At 41.9% G+C, this 19,170-nt stretch overlaps 1 protein-coding gene across 2 annotated transcripts; it reads right to left on the bottom strand.

Annotated features, from left to right (window-relative positions):
* Positions 1 to 3,019: 3,019 nt before the first annotated feature.
* Positions 3,020 to 18,138, bottom strand: LOC134503254 (uncharacterized). Of its 2 annotated transcripts, none has more exons than XM_063312007.1 (4): positions 18,007 to 18,138; positions 15,966 to 16,001; positions 14,846 to 14,872; positions 3,020 to 3,124 (listed from the first exon to the last, which is right to left on the bottom strand). In XM_063312007.1, the coding sequence occupies exons 1-4, from the start codon at positions 18,079 to 18,081 to the stop codon at positions 3,035 to 3,037; spliced, it is 228 nt and encodes a 75-aa protein (XP_063168077.1). In that variant the 5' UTR covers positions 18,082 to 18,138; the 3' UTR covers positions 3,020 to 3,034. The 2 variants fall into 2 exon arrangements, with proteins under 2 accessions (XP_063168077.1, XP_063168076.1); XM_063312006.1 differs by lacking the exon at positions 3,020 to 3,124 and adding an exon at positions 14,274 to 14,378.
* Between the last annotated feature and the right edge of the window lie 1,032 nt (positions 18,139 to 19,170).

Below are 19,170 nucleotides of genomic sequence, written 5' to 3'. Positions count from 1 at the left end.
AAGCATTTATTAAGGGTGGGGGGGAGTCAAGTCCTTTTGTAGGGTACAGAGACAAATGATACACACATGTGGTACATGTGATATGTCAGAAAGCAGCTAAGACCTGGCTCTGCCAGCTGGCCTGGGGTGGGGAGGAGAGGTGTCTTGCCTGGGGTTGGCTGGTGCCTTGAAGCACCCCTTCCATGTGAAGACTGAATGAGATACAGCCATCTGGACTTTCTTTTTATTTATATTATTAATAATACGTAATTTTATAATGTATTTTATATATGTATTGTTTTGCTGTAAACCGCCCAGAGTCCCTCCGGTGGGAGGAGATGGGCGGTGACAAATTTGACAAATAAATAAATAAAATAACCAAACACTGATTGCATGTGAGAATTGAACAATAGAAAACACTGATGCTAGATAACCTTCCACAAGTGGCAAATTTATGGTTTACATCACTCCCTTTCCCAGCCGGGTTTGTATCATCTTAAAACGTCTGAGTATTCAAGGACTTTCAGAATACACTCTCTATTGCTTAGCTGCTGAAAAGGCTAGTTTTTGTGGGTAAAAGAAAGCAAGGGTTTGGGGTAAAAGGAAAACATGGTTTCCTGAACTTCTGTTGAAAGCATGCTAAAATATGGATATCACCTTGATTAAAATGAATGAATACTAAAAATTCCAGGTAACACTGTCATCATGTGGTCATCATTTGAGACCTTCACTGCCAGCGTCCAACAAGCAAAGTGAATGGGGAAGATGGCAGGAGGTCACAAATGGTGATCATCTGATGTTGCACCTAACAACTCTTCAGGATTCACCTAGCAACCACAACTGCAACTGCCAGAACTGCCGTTGTAAGTCAGCATGGTCATGTGACATCATGCTTTATGACTGTGTCACTTGGAAACAGAGTTCCCATGGCAAATTACCGTTTTTAACCAAGGACGACCTGTATTTAAATGTATTTTGATAGTTCTCTGCTGGGTACGCTTTTAATCAAGTAACCCATAACAGGGGTGGAAAGTCTTTGGATCCTGTAGCTCTAATATTTCAGGCCTTTTTTTCCCCAATTCCTACCCAAAGGATAACTGGGACCATTGAGAACCCAAACAACCGGAGAGACTTTTTTTTTTTTACATATACTGTAGATTTTAATTTTGTAAACTGCCCGGAGTCAGCCTGTGTTTGCTGAGTGGCCATATAAATTGGTTAAATAAATAAATAAATATAAATAAATATCTCCAGAGACTCCATTTTCACCTAATCACTTTAGGACTTGGACTTGCTCTCAGATATAAGGACAGAGTTAGTTTAATTCCAAACAAAAGAGAGTCTATTTCAGATTAAAACTAATCCTCTCGGGGTTAATAGATTGAGCCAATTGACACAGTTTCCTCCCCCCTCTAACCCAGCCAAGGCCTAGGAGTTCCCCAAATCTTTGACGGATGGCTTTGTGCCCAGTTCTTTTGGGAAGAAAGCTATGGGTTTAGCTTTTGGATTGATCCACAGGACCCTTTCAATCCACCGGGTTGTAGATGGATTAAGGAGGTAATAAAGTTCACTCTGAGGCACAGCTGTTCTGCAAGGTCATGTCCCTTTATTTGCCAGAAGAAAGCTCTTGTATAGTCAGTATCAGGGAAAGGTTCAACAGCAAGTAAAAAGAACCACCTGAGTCAGCAATGGTATCCTTGGTGAAATCTCTGAGCAGAGGGCATCTGGAACTCTGCTGGTAGGATTTTTCTTGTTTTTACTGTAAAGAAGAAAATAAACATTGTTAACAATTTAAATATCGTCTATTAATAAGCAATCATCACCATCACTCTCAAGAAGAATATCTATACACAAGGGTTACTGGATTCATTTCTCATTGCAACAGTTTGAAGCTGTTGATGCTGGGGACAGATGACCAAGGCTCTTGACTCCACATCTAGAATAAGAATCTATCTATCTATCTAAAGACATATAAATAGAATTTAGAATCTTAATCAGGGAGACTCCTGACCTGTTTCAACATGGAAGTTGTTATATTCTTTGATGTTGTTTCCTGCTCCCTATAAGGGATCTCAGCAGTAGAAAGCAGAATTAAGTCCTTAAGAGAGAGGTTCAGAATATTTTTTTTAATATCTTCAATCATGTCTCATTCTTGGAGACTGCCTGGACAACTCCCTGCACTTTTCTTGGAAAGATTTTTGGAAGTGGTTTGCCATTGCTTTCTTCCTAGGACTGAGAGAATGTGACTGGCCCAAGGTCACCCAGTTGTCTTTCTGCCTAACGCAGGACTAGAACTCACGGTCTCCCGGTTTCTAGCCCAGTGCCTTAACCACTTCACCAAACTGGCTCCCTCAGAATTATACAAGCTTACAAAACCTTCAAAGATAAAACAATGCAGAAGTGGGGGACTTACAGGTGTTCCTCATAGTTGCTGCTGTCCCATCTCTGTGGTCATGTAATCACGACTTGGGTGCTTGGCAACCAGCTCACAATTATGATGTCACAGCATCCCAGGGTCATGTGATCACTTTTTCCAACCTTCATAGCCAGATTCCAACAAGCAAAGACAATGGGGAAGCCAGCAGGAGGCAGGAAATGGTGATCACATGACCTTGTGCCAAACGGCCATGCAGAGTTTGCTTGATGATGGCAACCAGAATTGCTGCAACTGTAATGTGGCATGGTGGTATGATGTCACACTTTATCACTGGGGCACACTTCTCTTTAAAACAAAGCACTGTCTATTAACCATCCACACTCTATTGATCACTAGGAGGAACAGGATTTAGATAGAGACTCGGGTCCCTCAGTGTGCCCTGTTTCTCTTATTCCCCTATCTAGTCTCCAATTACATGACAGGTATGCTGAGACTCTGTTCCTTCCTGCCTTTGTCCCCTAGGCAAGCACACCTTGGCACACCTTCCTCTTGAATCTCCTTGCTCGGATGCAGCCACAGATACCAGGCTTTCTTCCCCCTTCCTATCAATAAGCCTTCCTTCTATTAAAATTACACAACCTGTCTTTTTACTCTGACAGGTTAGATCCTACTTTCTCTCTAGGAAGACCAAACGCATTCTCCAACACTTACGTTATAGTTATTGAAGCTGTTGCCTCCAAACTGGTTGTTATCGAATCCTCCGCTATTCTGAAAATAGAGCAGAAGAGGACGTGTTAGTGATTTGTGGTTCCCAGGGGTCAGTTGTCTTTGAGAAACCACTCTGGACCGGCTTAGAGGAATACCCACTTCATTTACACATGCATTTCGGGAGAGAGGATCACAGAGGAATAGGGCCATCCCTTGGTACCTTTCTGAACTGCCAAAACATAGGCACACAGAAGAACGCATTGTACATGCTGATTCTGCCCTCCCAGCCCAATTAAGAGGGGGCAGTGAAGATGCCATTTATTCGGATCCACTAAAGTGAGCATCTTGCAACTTTGAACTCCATGTTGTCCCCTCTTGCTACTTTCTCTCCAAGGAAAGTTTCACTCAGGAGGAACAGACATGTCATCTCCCATATTCTCGAAACGTTGAACATTTTTTGAATCCTAGCAATGAAATTTGAGTTCTTCTCAAAACTGGTCAGAGCATCTGTACATTTGCACATACATACCCCTCCAAAAGCTCCAGAATTAATGTTCTGAAACAAAAAATGGAAAGAACACAAAGTGAAATCAGAGCCACCTAGAGGTTCAATCTTATGTGGGCAAAAAGTGGTCCCAATGTCTGTCGAATCTTTCAAAGCTACAATGGCTTAATTCCTTGAATAAAGTTGGGGAACACAACAGGAGGGGAAAATGCAATTTGGAATTTTTAAAATAAAACCTGAACTATAATAACAAGAGAGATTGTTTACTTGGGAGTAAATCTAAACCTTTTGTGGTTAATTGACTGAGTTGATTAACCCAGTTTTATTGTTCACATGAGACATACAGGTAGTGCTGGACTTTAACTACAACTGGGATGTTGTGAATTCAGCTTCCCGAGTGGGCATTTTTGCTGGAAAACAGCAAAAACCCTTACAAAACATGGTCACGTGACCTCAGGATGCTGCAACCAGTGATAAATGCAAGCTGGTTGCCAAGTGCCTGAAATGCAATCATGTGACCGTGGGGGGGGGGGGTATGACATTTTGCAATGCTCGGAACCGATTTACAGGCCATAAAGCACCCATTCCAAGGCCGTCATATCTTCAGACCATTGTTAAACAAACAGTCGTATATTGAGGACTACCTGTCTATCATTCCCCGCCATAACTCAGGGAAGCATGTCCTGTGAATGAGTTTCTTCAGTCTATGATAGATCTATTTATCTACCTATTGATTTATATATTTATTTATGAAGTTTATGCCCCGCCCCTCTCAGTACTGAAGTAGCTCTGGGAGGATTACAAATAAAAGTCATAAAAACCATTATAAAACAACAAAAAGCAGGAGAAAATGACGGTAAAAGATAGATGGATTTTTACCTGGTCTTTTTGAGAAAAAAGGAACTGGTTTAGCTTCTGGATTAATCAAAACTAAGGAAATAAACTTAAGGGTTTTTACCCAGCCTTTTGAAAATGTTTTTACCTCCTACAGAGGAATGAATAACACAAATTAGCTCTGGGCTCAGGGACTGGAAACCTCTTAAGGATTTTTGGGTAAAAATGGGGAAAAAATGAACTTGTGATTCATGGTTCCGATTATTATATAGGATTGATTATAAAAAGAAGAGTATAAAAATAATAAAGGCGGGATAGAAAATAAAATTAAATAAATAAGTAAAATAATAAATAAATAAGTAAAATTATGAAGTAACTTGAGAGAGAGAGATGAAAATATGTTTGTACTTATAACTGCTGTAAAGAATATTGGAAGCCACTGCTCTCTGTCTTTTTTCTTTCTTTTCTATTTTTCTTTAACTCTTTTATTTTTAAAGAAGTTTAAATAAATAAACGAATAAACAAAGCATACAATTAGTCTGCGTACTTACTCCATGTACATAACCCTGGCTTCTCTGCCTCCATTCTGCAAAGTAGAATAAACAGCTTTTAGTTTCTTTACCTGAAGAATGGGAAAAAGCACTAACACGATACTCATCTTTTGTGAATATCAGAGAATTTGAAAGGCATGAGAAATGACAGCCTAGGTTGAGCAGGATCCTGCCTGGTTAATCTTTGGAGGGAAATCCCAGATGTAGGCACTGATAAACCATTTCTATATCACATACATTTTAATATCTATTTCTCCTAATTGTATATGAATGCAGTTCTCCTAATAAACATACTTTTTTCCCCATCAATTCCCCAAATGTTTGTGTACATTTCAGTTGCTCATTTTTATATATTTCAGGGGAAAGTCCACTGGCAAAGTGGAGAAAGAGAATCATAGAAGGTAAATGGACTCCAGGTATCTGTTCAGAAATTGTGCATTGGGTTAATTTTCATCATTATTTTTTGGCATTTCCAATAAAAAGGGTTTACATATCAAGAAAGAAGAAAGCCAATCAGGAAAGGTGCTGCACAGCTAGATGAACAAACACCTAAGCCAGAGCAAGGATCATTACTTGGGTCACTGTCAGACATCTTCCTGAGCACGTTTTATTTATTTATTTACAATATTTATCTGACCACCCATATGAAAACCAGAACTCTGGGCAGCTGACACTCATAATATAAAAACAATATCATATCAAAAAAAAAAAAAGGAGAGAAAAGCAAAAGAACGATGAAAACAGAAGCAGAATAACCAATGCTATGACAGATGTGCTACTCAAATCACTCCAGCACCCCTGGTCCTTCTCATCCTTCTTCTTCCTCCCTCTTCTTAGAGCAGTTGACAATTCCTCTCTCCATCCCAAGCACGTCAACACTCCGAGAAGGATTAAGGGGGATGGCATCTTGTGGCTCATTTTCTCTGGCCATTGAGGTAGACAGTCATGCCATCATAGGGGACATCAGGGCAATTATCTTGGGCCTAGTTTAGTAGGATAAATAAGAGCACTTCAAAACCTGAACTAGGCTTTAGTCCCACAAAGTATGAGTGAACCTAATATGATCATCTATTAGTTACTTCAAACTTCTAGGAAAGGAACAGATTACCACCAGTCTATTGCCATGCTGCAAACTCTTAGAAACAGTGGAGCTCAGTAGTAAGGTAAAGGTAAAGGTTTCCCTTGACGTAAAGTCCAGTCGTGTCCGACCCTAGGGGGCGGTGCTCATCTCCGTTTCTAAGCCTTAGAGCTGGCGTTGTCATAGACACTTCCGGGTCATGTGGCAAGCATGACGACTCGGAACGCTGTTACCTTCCCGCCGAAGCGGTACCTATTGATCTACTCACATTTGCATGTTTTCGAACTGCTAGGTGAGCAGGAGCTGGGACGAGCAATGGGAGCTCACCACGCCGCGCGGTTTTGAACTGCCGACCTTCCGATCGGCAGCTCAGCGGTTTAACCCGCAGCGCCACCGCGTCCCTCGGAGCTCAGTAGAGTTGGTTGTAAATGTCAGAATGTTAGTCCTGGAATATTTAATGATAGATCAGTGAAGGTAGAGCTCCAAAGACCTGATTTCTTCAACAAGGGTGTCAATATCGATAACACTCAGTAGACCACAGTTACAGAAAGAGCAGATCAGGTGATCCTTTCTAGTCTGTACTATTTCTATGTGATACGCATGTGATTTCAAGGCTTCCAATGTGTCCAAATATCCAACGTTCTTGTGCCACGTTCCATACACTAATATCTCTGCTGTGAAACACATTGCTCACAAATCTCTCCAAAAGTGTCAACTAGTTCAGCCTATTGATCAAGGGCCATGTTTATGTGGATGGTAGATCACCATCCCCATCACGTTCATACAATGCCTTCTGCCCTTCAGTCAGCCAAGTCCCTCCTTACCTCAGGTGCAGCTCTGGTGCCTCCCAAGCTGAGCAGGCAGAGGGCCAGGAAAATAGCCACCACCTTGACTTGCATCTTGGTGTTGCTTCAGTCTCCCTTTCCGTCTGAAGAAGGGTTGGGGATACGGCCACCTGAAGCCTCTACTTGTACTGGAAGCTATTGTGGGCAGAGCCCACTTTGGTAAACAGTCAATTCCTGGTAATCTCAAGCAATCTGCTTTTGTCAGCTGAACCCAATCATTGATACAAAAAAGGACCAAGCCCTTTCTCCTTTCTTTTCCATCCAACAACCAAGATCCACAAATGTTTTTTACATTATTGCTGACCACACACCCGTTTCCCCTTCATTTATCACCCTGGATTTCTTCTCTAATCATATTTGTACCCTCAGATTATTATGTGTTTCCTGGAGAAACATTGATTTTAAAAGAAATATTAACATATTAAAGATCCCGTTCCTCTTCCTGAAATATCAATATTAAACATCCTGTTCCTGTACCTGAAACAGCAAGGCTGCATCCATTGATTTGAGTTTCGTTCAGTTTCTTCTTTTCCCAATCTTAAGTTTTTTATCCTCCTTCTACCTATATTGGCAGTGGGTTGGGAGTGGGGGGAGGTAGTGGGTTGTTGTTGTTTTTGAGTGAGTAGATATTTGTATTATGTACATGCCAAGCCATACCCCAGAAAGCAGATAAGGGTCAAGACTGAAAGATAGACAGGGTCGGATTTCAAATGGAATAACCTGACCTTTGAAACTCTAGAATTTACTGGCCCTCTTCTTTACCAAAGATTCCGGTGCCAATCTGAATGTTGCATTGTGGGAGTTCCCCACTTTTGGTTTTGGAGTTGGAGATGTTTCATTAATATATTCGGTAACACCGTCAGGTCAGGAGTTTTACAGAGCTGTACTTTGTGGATTGCTGTGGGTTAAATATCCTTCTGCCTTGTCTGCTTATCATATGCTTCTATAGGATGGTTCTTTATTTACTTGCGGTTCCCTTTATTTACCTAAGGTGGGAGGGAAGTTGGTTAGCACACACTGGCAAGGACCCAGCAAGGATTCAAGGGAACCACTTGGAGATAAAGTCCGATGAGAGGTAGGGAAATAACCTTTCAGGAGAATGTCTTGGGCAATGTTGGTCTGAATGTCAACAAAATGAATTGGGAACCTGGAAGGAGATGAAGACCTTGCTGGAGTGCGAGAACAAAGTAGCACTTTCACAATTTATTTATTCTTTCTCTTTATTCCCTCCAGAATAATCATCCCATTTTTCTTGGGTCTGGTACTTTGTTATATGGAGTATTGATTTATTGTAGGTTGTTTTTTAATTCTGTGTATGCCACTCTGACTCATGGTTGAACTGGGTGGCCATAAAAAATTATACTCCAAAGATACTACAGTGCAGGGTCTCCCAACCTGGGTTCCATGGGACCCTAGGTTTCCGCAAAAGGTCACTAGGGCTTCCCTGGGAGACCACAATTTATTTTAAAAATTATATGAAATTCGCGCAAGTTCACGTTACACAGTGCAGGTGAATTGCTTTGCTTTGCTTGTCTCCTGCCTTTTCTAATTTGTATCTTGATGAAGGAAGGGAGGAATTTAATTGTAATTGAGAGGATGCGGGGGGAACTGTCTTTGCTATTTTCCAGAAAGTTTTCCTCCATTTGTCTACATTTCCCCTCCTTTTCTTCACACCTTTCTATCAGCCCCACAAGGCAGACCAGATCAGGAAACCGACTCCAGCCGAAGACGAGAATCGCACTTTCACACAATCTGGCAGGTCTGCCTGGGCTTCCCCTTCCCTCCCTCTTGTGCCCCAGGGAGTGGGGGAGAATGTGGGGGGTGGAGGGGTGGAGAGCCAGACTGAGTCATTCTCTAAGGACTTCCCACCGCCCTTGGCTTCTCACACGCTTCCTCGGCACTTGTGGTTGTCTTCAGGGCTTCTGGATGGCTTCTCCAAGGTCAGGTCCATAGTTCCCTAAACCTTCAATTTTTGTTTTCTAGATAATGGCATTCCTTCAGGAGTAGACAGGTTTGGGTCAAAAAATAGTGTTCAATTCAATCTAATTGAATTAGAGAGCATGCAACACCAACCGACTTGTGACTCTGTCAGCATTTGTCTGCCACCAGTTTTTCAACGGTGCCTTGAATCATTTGATGGCCATACAAATCGAGTAAATAAATGAATCAAACAAATTAAAAAATAAAAATAAACATCAGCTTCCCCTTTCTGTATCTTGGCTTCCTAATATGCAACAGGCAGCTTGGTCTAGTGGTTAAGGAGCTGGGCTAGAAACCAGGAGTCTGGGAGTTCTAGTCTCACCTTAGGCAGGAAAGCCGGCTGGGTGACCTTGGGCCAGTTCCTCTCTCTCAGCCCAGCCCACCTCACAGGGACGTTGTTGTTGTGGGGAAAATAGGAGGGGGAAGCAGTATTAGGTATGTTCGCCGCCATGAGTTATTTATAAAAATAATAATGGTGGGATAAAAAATAAATAAAATAAAAAAATGTAGATTTCAGGAAGGGTTCTTTAAGTTCTCTCATGGCCCAGGATTTCTCCTTCTCTTAACCATTGGTCTTCAGTGTTGTTCTCTCAATGTGTGCCCCTGCACAAATCCTCTCGTGCAATGGGAAAATTTTAGCAAGGAGGGATATTTCAATGCTGATACTGTCGGGTTGGTTAGGGATCAGGTGTGATGGAATCGTTCTTCTGAACCAAGATTTGAACTTTTTTAAGTTAGCACAGGGATAACTGAACATATAAAGCTTGGATTAATGCCTTGATTGTCTTTGTTAAAAAAAATGGAGGGAGGGGAATAAACCTTCGTTTCTCTTCCTTGCAAATACAGTCAGTGTGGGAAGAATTTTTTTTAAGCATTGTAAAACTAATTCTACAGTATATTGGCAAGTTTTAATTTGTTGTTTAAAAACGAAGCCACTGTTATGTATCTATTGTATTATGTGTAGTTGAGGGGAGCTGTTTTTTACAGATTTTTCTTTGCATCCTTTTTTTCTTTCCAGTTTTTTAGCATATATTATTTTGCATTTTATATTTAATTTGTGTTTTCAGTTGTTTCTACATTACAGTAATCAAAACAAATTAGCAAGAGATTTAATGGACTCGGCATCCCTGGACTCCTTTCCTGGCCCCACCAGATATCATGTCTCTGGAAGCATATTAGGTGCAGGGAGGGATAAAAAATATGTAGGCTGTTGTTTGGATTATACAGGTAGTCCTCGACCAGCGACCCTTCGAAGTTATGACAGCCCTGAACGAGGAGACTGACAGCTCGTCCTCGCAGTGTGCCACCATCATGTGATTGTCTTTTGTGACCTTCACTGCTGGCTTCAGACAAGCAAAGTCAATGGGGATGCCAGCCGGAGGTGGCAAATAACGATCATTGGATGTCATTCCTAACGACCGTGCAGGATTTGCATCATAAGCACAACTGCAACTGCCCGGACTGCTGTTGTAAGTCGACATGGTCCTGTGATGTCATGGTTTATGACCACACTGCTTAGCAATGGAGGTCCCGTGCCCAATTACGGTTGTTAAGCGAGGACTACCTGTATTAAATGTTCTCTGATGGTTCTCTGCTGGCTACTCTTTTCTCAAACAACCCATAATTAGGGGTGGAAAGTCTTTGCACCCTGTAGCCCTAATATTTCAGGCCTTTTTTTCAACCCCAACCCACAGGGTAACTGGGAGCAGTGCGAACCCAAACAACCAGAGAGCCACAATATCCCCAGAGACTCCATTTTCACAGAATCACTTTAGGACTTGGACTTGCTCTCAGATGTCAGAATGTCAGGGAAGCACTTGGCATGATAGAATAGACTGGGAGGAGTTAGTTTAATCCCAAACAAAAGAGAGTCTATTTCAGATTAAACCTAATCCTCTCAGGGTTAACTGAGTGAGTCAATTGACACCTGTCAGATCCCCCCGATCAAAGGTTTTACCAAACCCCCTATCGAAGCATCTACCATCATGTTCTTCTGCAAGGAATAGACTCTGCCCTGCCAGATGGGTTGTGTGTGAAGTTGGAGTGTGAAGTGGTTTATTATGGCTATGGCAGACATCAAGGACACGGGGTGGAGATATAGCAGCCAGGTAGGCGCCAGGCTTCGGGGACCTGCGGCGGAATGGTTTGTGCAACTGCACGATGCCACGGCCCCAGAGCTGAACAGCCTGCGAGACTTCGTGAGGGCACTGAGGGAGTGGTTCAAGGACCCACTCGACAAGATGAGGGTGAAGACGGGTATCTAGCAACTTAGGCAAGGGGGAAGAACCATGCCAGAGTATGCCATGGAGTTCAAAGCTCTTGCCGGAAAAGTTATGGACTGCTCAGAAACCACTAAGATTGACTACTTCAAAGGGGGCTTGCAGCCAGAAATCCTCAGATGGGAGCTCTGCCACGGAGACCCCCCCCCACTTTAGAAGAATGGATCTGCCTAGCAGGGGAGGTGGAGAATACCCAATACCAATTCCGTCAGCAACTCTGAGTGCAAACGATGGGAAAGAATACCGTAGCCCCAGGTCAATTTCCCCTCACTCAGCGAAAACTGTTCCTTGACAAGGAGGACCCGAAAGACTGCACAGGGAAAAGTGGCAGCTGTTTCCAATGTGGGAAGGACACCCACAGAGCAGCAGAATGCCCACACGGGGAGTCTGATGCAGCAAAAGGAGGATCCAAACCGGCTAAGACCCCGCCAACCAGACTCAAGGCGGCCACTGCAACAGCGCTAGCCCGAAAGGATCCAGAAGTAAAGTCCCTGATGGACTCCAGCCAAGACTCCGAGCAGGAGGAACTGGAGCTGGTGGGAAACGAATTTCACCTGTTCTAAATCGTGCTGGTGAGCAGGTGTGAATGATTGAATGATCAGGTGCTGACAACACCATTTTCTTCCCGCTCTAACCCAATTAAAGCCTATTAGTTCCCCAAATCTTTGATGGATGGTTTTCTGCCCAATTCTGTTGGGGGGGGGGAAGGTATTCCTTTAGCTTTTAGACTGATCCACAGGACCCTTTTAATCCACTGGGTTGTAGATGGATTAAGGAGGTAACAAAGTTCACTTTGTGGCACAACTGTTCTGCAAGGTCATGTTTATTATTTGTAAGAAGAAGCTTTTATATGTAGTCAGTATCAGGGAAAGGTTCAACACCAAATAAAAAGAATCATTTGGGTCAGCAATGGTATCCTTGGTGAAATCTCTGAGCAGAAGGCATCCTTGAACTCAGTTGGTAGGGGTTTTTTTTACTGTAAAGAAGAAAATAAACATCCTTAACAATTTAAATATCATGAGACTCTCAAGAAGAAATCCTCACCATCACTATCAAGAAGAAGATCTCTGCAGAAGGATTACTGGATTCATTTCTCCTTCATGGAGAAGGAAGCACTTGGCAACATCTGGAGTATCTCATTGATAAGAATAAGAATATGGTGGTTGTGCAGGTGGAAGGGCGTGAAGCTGTTGATGACCAAGGCTCTTGAGTCCATATCGGCTTGGGAACTTCCCATTAGAAGCAGAATTCTAAATCAGGTAGACCCCTGATCTGCTTCAACAAGGAGGTTGTCACATTCCTCTATGCTGCTTCCTGCTCCCCAGCCCGGGTTTCATAACAAAATGAACTCCTTCCTTTTAGGCAAAATCTAAGTTTAGGCTTTCTAAGTTATGACTGATCACAGAGCAGAAAGGGACTTTGTCCAGAATTGGACATTGGCATCTCAGCAGTAGGAAGCTACTTAACAGAATTAAGTCCTTAACAGAGAGGTTTAATTTTGTTTTCATCTGTTCAATTGTGTCTGATTCTTGGAGACTGCCTGGACAAGCCCCTGCACTTGGCAAGATTTTTGAAAATGCTTTGCCATTCCCTTCTTCCGAAGGCTGAGAGACAGCAACTGGCCCAAGGTCACCCAGCTGTCTTTGTGCCTAAGGCAGGACTGGAACTCACGGTCTCCCGGTTTTTAACTGGCTGCCTTAACCGCTACAACAAACTGACTCTCTCATAATTATGCAAGCTTACAAAACCTTCGGAGTTCCAACAGTGCTGAATGTGGGGGATGTACGAGCGTTCCTCGTAGTTGGGGCCCTCACAGCATCTTCTCGGAAAGTGACAGTTTACCACTAGTCTATCTCCATGCTGCAAACTCTTGGAAACAGTGGAGCTCAGCAGAGTTGATTGTGAAGGCAGGAACCGCAGTCCTGGAATATCTAATGTCAGGTCAAGGAAGCTAGGGCTGCAAAGACCTGTTTTCTTCAAAGTGGGTGTCATGTGATCATGATTTGGAAGCTTGGCATACCAGCCTACAAATACAATGGCACAGCATCCCAGCTTTTCTGACCTTCATAGCCAGATTCCAACGATCAAAGCTAATGGGCAAGCCAGCAGGAGGCAGCAAATGTGAATCAAAAGACATTACGCCTAACAACCATGAGGGGTTCACTTGACGACGGCAACCGGAACTGCTGTAACTGTGATCGTCATTTGGCATGGTGACATGATGTCAAACTTTATGACCACGTCGCTTAGCAATGGAGTTGCTGATCCCAATTACCGACAGTAAGCAAGGGCTACCTGTAATATGGCTTATTCTTTGGGAGGAGTGTTTTCTGAAAACACAGTTATTACTGTTGCTTAAACCATATTTATCATGCTCTGTAAACCAAGCCACAGTTTTCAGTCTCTTGTAGGAAAGAAGGGGAAAGTGTGGTTAGTGTGCATTTGGAGAATAAAAGATGTCCTAGAAGTAGTAAAAGAAATGTCCAAACAATTACAAACATGTTAATATAAAGGGGACAATTTTGTGACTGGGGAACACTTTTCTTTCAAACATTGGTCATCCAGAGACCACTGGGGTGTGATCGTGGCCTAGTGACATCACCTGAACAGGCAGGGCTGAAAACAGAGAGTTAACTGACATTCTAGCTGGCAATTATAGTAGCTGACGTCCGCTGCATGTGGAAGGCAACCGCTTGGGGAGTTGTTCTGAATAGTGATTCTCAGCTTTTGAGAGACGAAGAGTTGAAAAAAGGGCTCACAATCAGTTCTGGGACTACAGAAAAGGGCATATTCTGCAGATCTCTGATACCTACTGTTGAAGCTGGGACTTTGCAACACTCTCTCCTAACCATTGACACTCTACTGACCACAAGTAAGAACAGGATCGAGATAGAGACTCGGGTCCCTCTGAGTTTTTTCCCTGTCTATTTCTTACCCTGCCTAGTCTCCATTTATGTGATAGTAATCTGAGAGTCACTTCCTTCCTTTCCTAGACAGGCACACCTAGGCACACGTTCCTCTCAAACCTCCTTGCTTTGAGGTAGCCACAGATACCAGGCTTTTCTTCCCCCTTCCTATCAATAAGCCTTCTTCCTATTAAAATTACACAACCTGTCTTTTTACTCTCTGACAGGTTGGATCCTACTCTCTTTCTAGGAAGACCAAACGCATTCTCCAACACTTACCCCCTTGTTATTGAAGCTGTTGCCTCCAAATTGGTTGCCACCAAATGCTCCGCTATTCTGAAAATAGAGCAGAAGAAGGCATGTTAGTGATTTGTGGTTCCCAGGGGTCAGCTGTCTTTGAGAAATCACTGTAGACCGGCTTTGAGGAATATCCAGTTCATTTACAAACACATTTCAGCAGAGGGGAGCAAGGAGGAATAGGGCCATCACTTGGTACCTAGGAGAACTGCCAAAATAGAGGCACCCAGCAGAACCGACTGTAGATGGTAACTCTGCCCTCCCCACCCAGTTAAAAGTGGGAGTTGAGATGCCATTTTAGCATGTAGACTCGAGTGAGCATCTTGCAACTTTGAACTCCATGTTGTCCTCTCTTGCAACCTCCTGTCCAAGGAAAGTTTCACTCAGGAGGAACAGACGTGTCATCTCCCATATTCTTGAAATGTTGAATGTTTTTGGAATCCTAGCACTGAATTTTGACTTCTGCTCAAACTGGTCAGAGCATCTGTACATTTGCACATACATACCCCTCCAAAAGCTCCAGAATTAACGTTCTGAAACAAAAAAATGGAAAGAACACAAAGTTACAAAACACAGTCACGTGACCTCAGGATGCTGCAACCAGTGATAAATGCAAGCTGGTTGCCAAGTGCCTGAAATGCGATCATGTGACCGTGGGGGGGCGGGGTGGTATGACATTTCGCAATGCTCGGAACTGCTTTACAGGCCATAAAGCACCCATTCCAAGGCCGTCATATCTTCAGACCATTGTTAAACGAACAGTCGTATATTGAGGACTACCTGTCTATCATTCCCCACCATAACTCAGGGAAGCATGTCCTGCGAATGAGTTTCTTCAGTCTTTGATAGATCTATTTATCTACCTATTTATTTATATATTTATTTATGAAGTTTATGCCCCGCCCCTCTCAGTACAGAAGTAGCTCTGGGAGGATTACAAATAGAAGTCATAAAAACCATTATAAAACAACAAAAAGCAGGAGGAATGAAGGTAAAAGATAGATGGATTTTTACCTGGTCTTTTTGAGAAAAAAGGAACCGGTTTAGCTTCTAGATTAATCAAAACTAAGGAAATAAACTTAAGGGTTTTTACTCAGCCTTTTGAGAATGTTTTTACCTCCTACAGAGGAATGAATAACACCTATTAGCTCCGGGCTCAGGGACTGGAAACCTCTTATGGATTTTTGGGTAAAAATGGGGAAAAAATGAACTTGTGATTCATGGTTCCGATGATTATATAGGATTGATTATAAAAAGAAGAGTATAAAAATAATAAAGGCGGGATAGAAAATAAAATTAAATAAATAAGTAAAATAATAAATAAATAAGTAAAATTATGATGTGACTTGAGAGAGAGAGATGAAAATATGTTTGAACTTATAACTGCTGTGAAGAATATTGGAAGCCACTGCTCTCTGTCTTTTTTCTTTCTGTTCTATTTTTCTCTAACTTTTTTCTTTTCTTGCACTTTTTGCTTCCTCTTTGATTTCTTTCTCTCTCTTTTTTTCTGTATATTAGTTTGTATTAAGTTTTAACTTCTTTTTTTTAAAAAGTTTAAATATATATATATATACACACACACACAAACACACATGTTCCAAGCATACAATTAGTCTGCGTACTTACTCCATGTACATAATCCCTGGCTTCTCTGCCTCCATTCTGCAAAGTAGAATAAACAGCTTTTAGTTTCTTTACCTGAAGAATGGGAAAAGCACTAACACGATACTCATCTTTTGTCAATATCAGAGAATTTGAAAGGCATGAGAAATGACAGCCTAGGTTGAGCAGGATCCTGCCTGGTTAATCTTTGGAGGGAAATCCCAGATGTAGGCACTGAAAAACCATTTCTATATCACATACATTTTAATATCTATTTCTCCTAATTGTATATGAATGCAGTTCTCCTAATAAACATACTTTTTTCCCCATCAATTCCCCAAATGTTTGTGTACATTCCAGTTGCTCATTTTTATACATTTCAAGGGAAACTCCACTGGCAAAGTGGAGAAAAAGGAAAATAGAAGGTTAATGGACTCCAGGTATCTGTTCAGAAATTGTGCATTGGGGTAATTTTCATCAAAAAGTGAGAGAGTTTTGGTCAGCACTCCTAGATTAAGTGTGTGATTTCCATACAGAGAGAAACCCATTATTTATTGGCATTTCCAATGAAAAGGGTTTAAATATCCAGAAAGGAGAAGGATCCAATCAGGTAAGTTGCTGCACAGCTAGATGAACAAACATCTAAGCCACAGCAAGGATCATTACTTCGGTCACTGTCAGACATCTTCCTGAGCACTTTTTGTTTATTTATTTAAAATACTTATCTGACCACCCATATAAACACCAGAAGTCTGGGCAGCTCAAGGAAAGGAAGAAACCAAAAAACCAATGCTATTGTTGGAATTATCAGGGGTCGACTCAGCATTGTCTCACAAGCACAGTAAGGGGGTTTCTCTAGTAAAGACATCTCTATTGTGCTTCTGGGATGTCACATGGGTCACCTGATCTCCATTACTCTCTTGGCACCCCGACAAGCAGGAGGTGCTGCAGAATGGAGCTCTCGTCTTTTTCATATCACTTGCACGCAGCCATGTCTATTTCCATAGAAATGTCTACAAAGAACCAGTGATGATTAAATACTTTCTACTATGAATCTACCTGTATCCAGATCTACTGAATAAAAGTAAGCTATCTCTATTTTTATTGCTCTATTTTATTAACTACTATGTGAGGACTGAATTTATTTCTTAATGTAAGTAAGCTTAATGTGCAACTTTTCTTTTGGTTCACACTTCTACTTTGCAAGATGGTTATCTGCTTGAAGTTCTTTTATTAACCTTAAGAAAAAACACCATCAGCTATGACAGAGGTGCTACTTGAATCACTTCAGGACCCCTGGTCCTTCTCATCCTTCTTCTTTCTCCCTCTTCTTAGAGCAGTTGACAATTCCTCTATCCTTCCCAAGCATGTCAACAAACCAAGAAGGATTAATGGGGATGCCATCTTGTGGCTCACCTTCTCTGGCCATTGTGATAGACAATCATGCCATCAAAGAGGACTTCAGGGCAAAAGTACAGGGCTTCCCTTAATAGGATAAATAAGAGCATTTCAAAACCCAAAGTAGGCTTTAGTCTCATCAAGTATGAGTGATCCTAATATGATCATCTATTAATTACTGCAAAATTCTAGGAAAGGAACAGATTACCACTAGCCTATCTCCATGCCGCAAATTCTTAGAAACAGTGAAGCTCAGTAGAGTTGGTTGTAAATGTCAGAATGTTAGTCCTGGAATATTTAATGACAGATCAATGAAGGTCGAGCTCCAAAGACCTGATTTCTTCAACATGGGTGTCAATATCGATAACACTCAGTAGACCACAGTTACAGGAAGAGCAGATCAGGTGATCCTTTCCAGGAGGTACTATTTCTACGTGATATGCATGTGATTTCAAGGCTCCTGCAGTGTCCAAATATCCCCCTGTTCTTGTGCCATGTTCCATACACTAGTCTCTCTGCCGTGAAACACATTGCTCACAAATCTCTCCAAAGTGTCAACTAGTTCAGCCAATGGACCAAGGCCCAGGTTTATGTGGATGGTAGATTGCAATCTCCATCATGTTCATACGATCCCTTCTGCCCTTCAGTCAGCCAAGTCCCTCCTTACCGCAGGTGCAGCACTGGTGCCTCCCAAGGTGAGCAGGCAGAGGGCCAGGAAAACAGCCACCACTTTGACTTGCATCTTGGTGTTGCTTCAGTCTCCCTTTCCGTCTGAAGAAGGGTTGGGGATACGGCCACCTGAAGCCTCTACTTATACTGGAGGTTATTGTGGGCAGAGCCCACTTTGGTAAACAGTCAATTCCTGGTAATCTCAAGCAATCTGCTTTGGTGAGCCCAACCCAGTGATTGATACACAGAAGGACCAAGCCCTTTCTCCCTTTCTTTTCCATCGAAAGATCAAGATACACAAATACTTTTTACCTTATTGCTGACCACACACCCCTTTCCCCTTCGTTTATGACCCTGGATTTCTTCCCTAATCACATTTGCACCGTCAGGGTATTATGTCTTTCCTGCAGGAACATTAACTTTAAGAGAAATATTAACACATTAAACATGCTGTTCCTGTTCCTGAAACATCAACATTAAACATCCTGTTCCTGTTCCTGTTCCTGTTCCTGTCCCTGAAACAGTAAGGCAGCATCTATTTGTTCTGAGTTTCCTTCAGTTTATTCTTTTCCCTATCTAAAGATTTTTATCCTCTTTCTACCTATATTGACACCAGGTGGGGGGATGTTTTTATTTTTGAGATATTTGTATTATGTATATGCATTTTGCTACATTTATCCCAATGTTTATATTTTAGATAAATCAACTTTCCTACAATCAGAAATTAGAAACAAACCAAACATCAAAGTACAATTTTAGAGACTGATATAAAACTGCCAAAGAGATCCATATGAGAATATTAGTCATTTGAACCCCAACTCAATGGCTTATCGTTCCTCCATCTCTGGAGCATTTTGAAAAGAAACTGGAGAGCAAAGGACAGCTTATCGTATCCCATTCTAGAACACATTTATCTTGTCCTCTGCCTGAATTCTCTACAGTGACTTGTTTTTTTCTTATCATGAATTGTAATCCTTGCAGATAATGGGCACGTCTGGAATGAAAATCCTATTATGACAATTCCATGGAAGAACTATTGCTCCAATTTAAATTTCCGAGAATTAGAACTTTGTGGCCACCTGTTCAATGCCATAAATTATATGCTTTAGCATGGGGATGCATGGTTTTCTTTCTCCCCTAGGGCCTCACATATCCTTTGAGT

The sequence above is a fragment of the Candoia aspera genome, chromosome 10 (assembly GCF_035149785.1).
Source record: "Candoia aspera isolate rCanAsp1 chromosome 10, rCanAsp1.hap2, whole genome shotgun sequence".
In the NCBI taxonomy this organism is placed as follows: Eukaryota; Metazoa; Chordata; class Lepidosauria; order Squamata; family Boidae; genus Candoia; species Candoia aspera.
This window is presented reverse-complemented; position numbering and strand designations above follow the sequence as displayed.

Bases quoted from the DNA above. Each gene is read 5' to 3' on its own strand.
- LOC134503254 (XM_063312007.1), bottom strand. From the start codon at position 18,081: ATGCAAGTCAAAGTGGTGGCTGTTTTCCTGGCCCTCTGCCTGCTCACC. The intron at 14,873-15,965 runs GTAAGTACGCAG...TTTTTGTTTCAG, and splicing joins CCAGGGATTATGTACATGGA to AACGTTAATTCTGGAGCTTT. The intron at 3,125-14,845 runs GTATGTATGTGC...CTCTATTTTCAG, and splicing joins ATTCTGGAGCTTTTGGAGGG to AATAGCGGAGGATTCGATAA.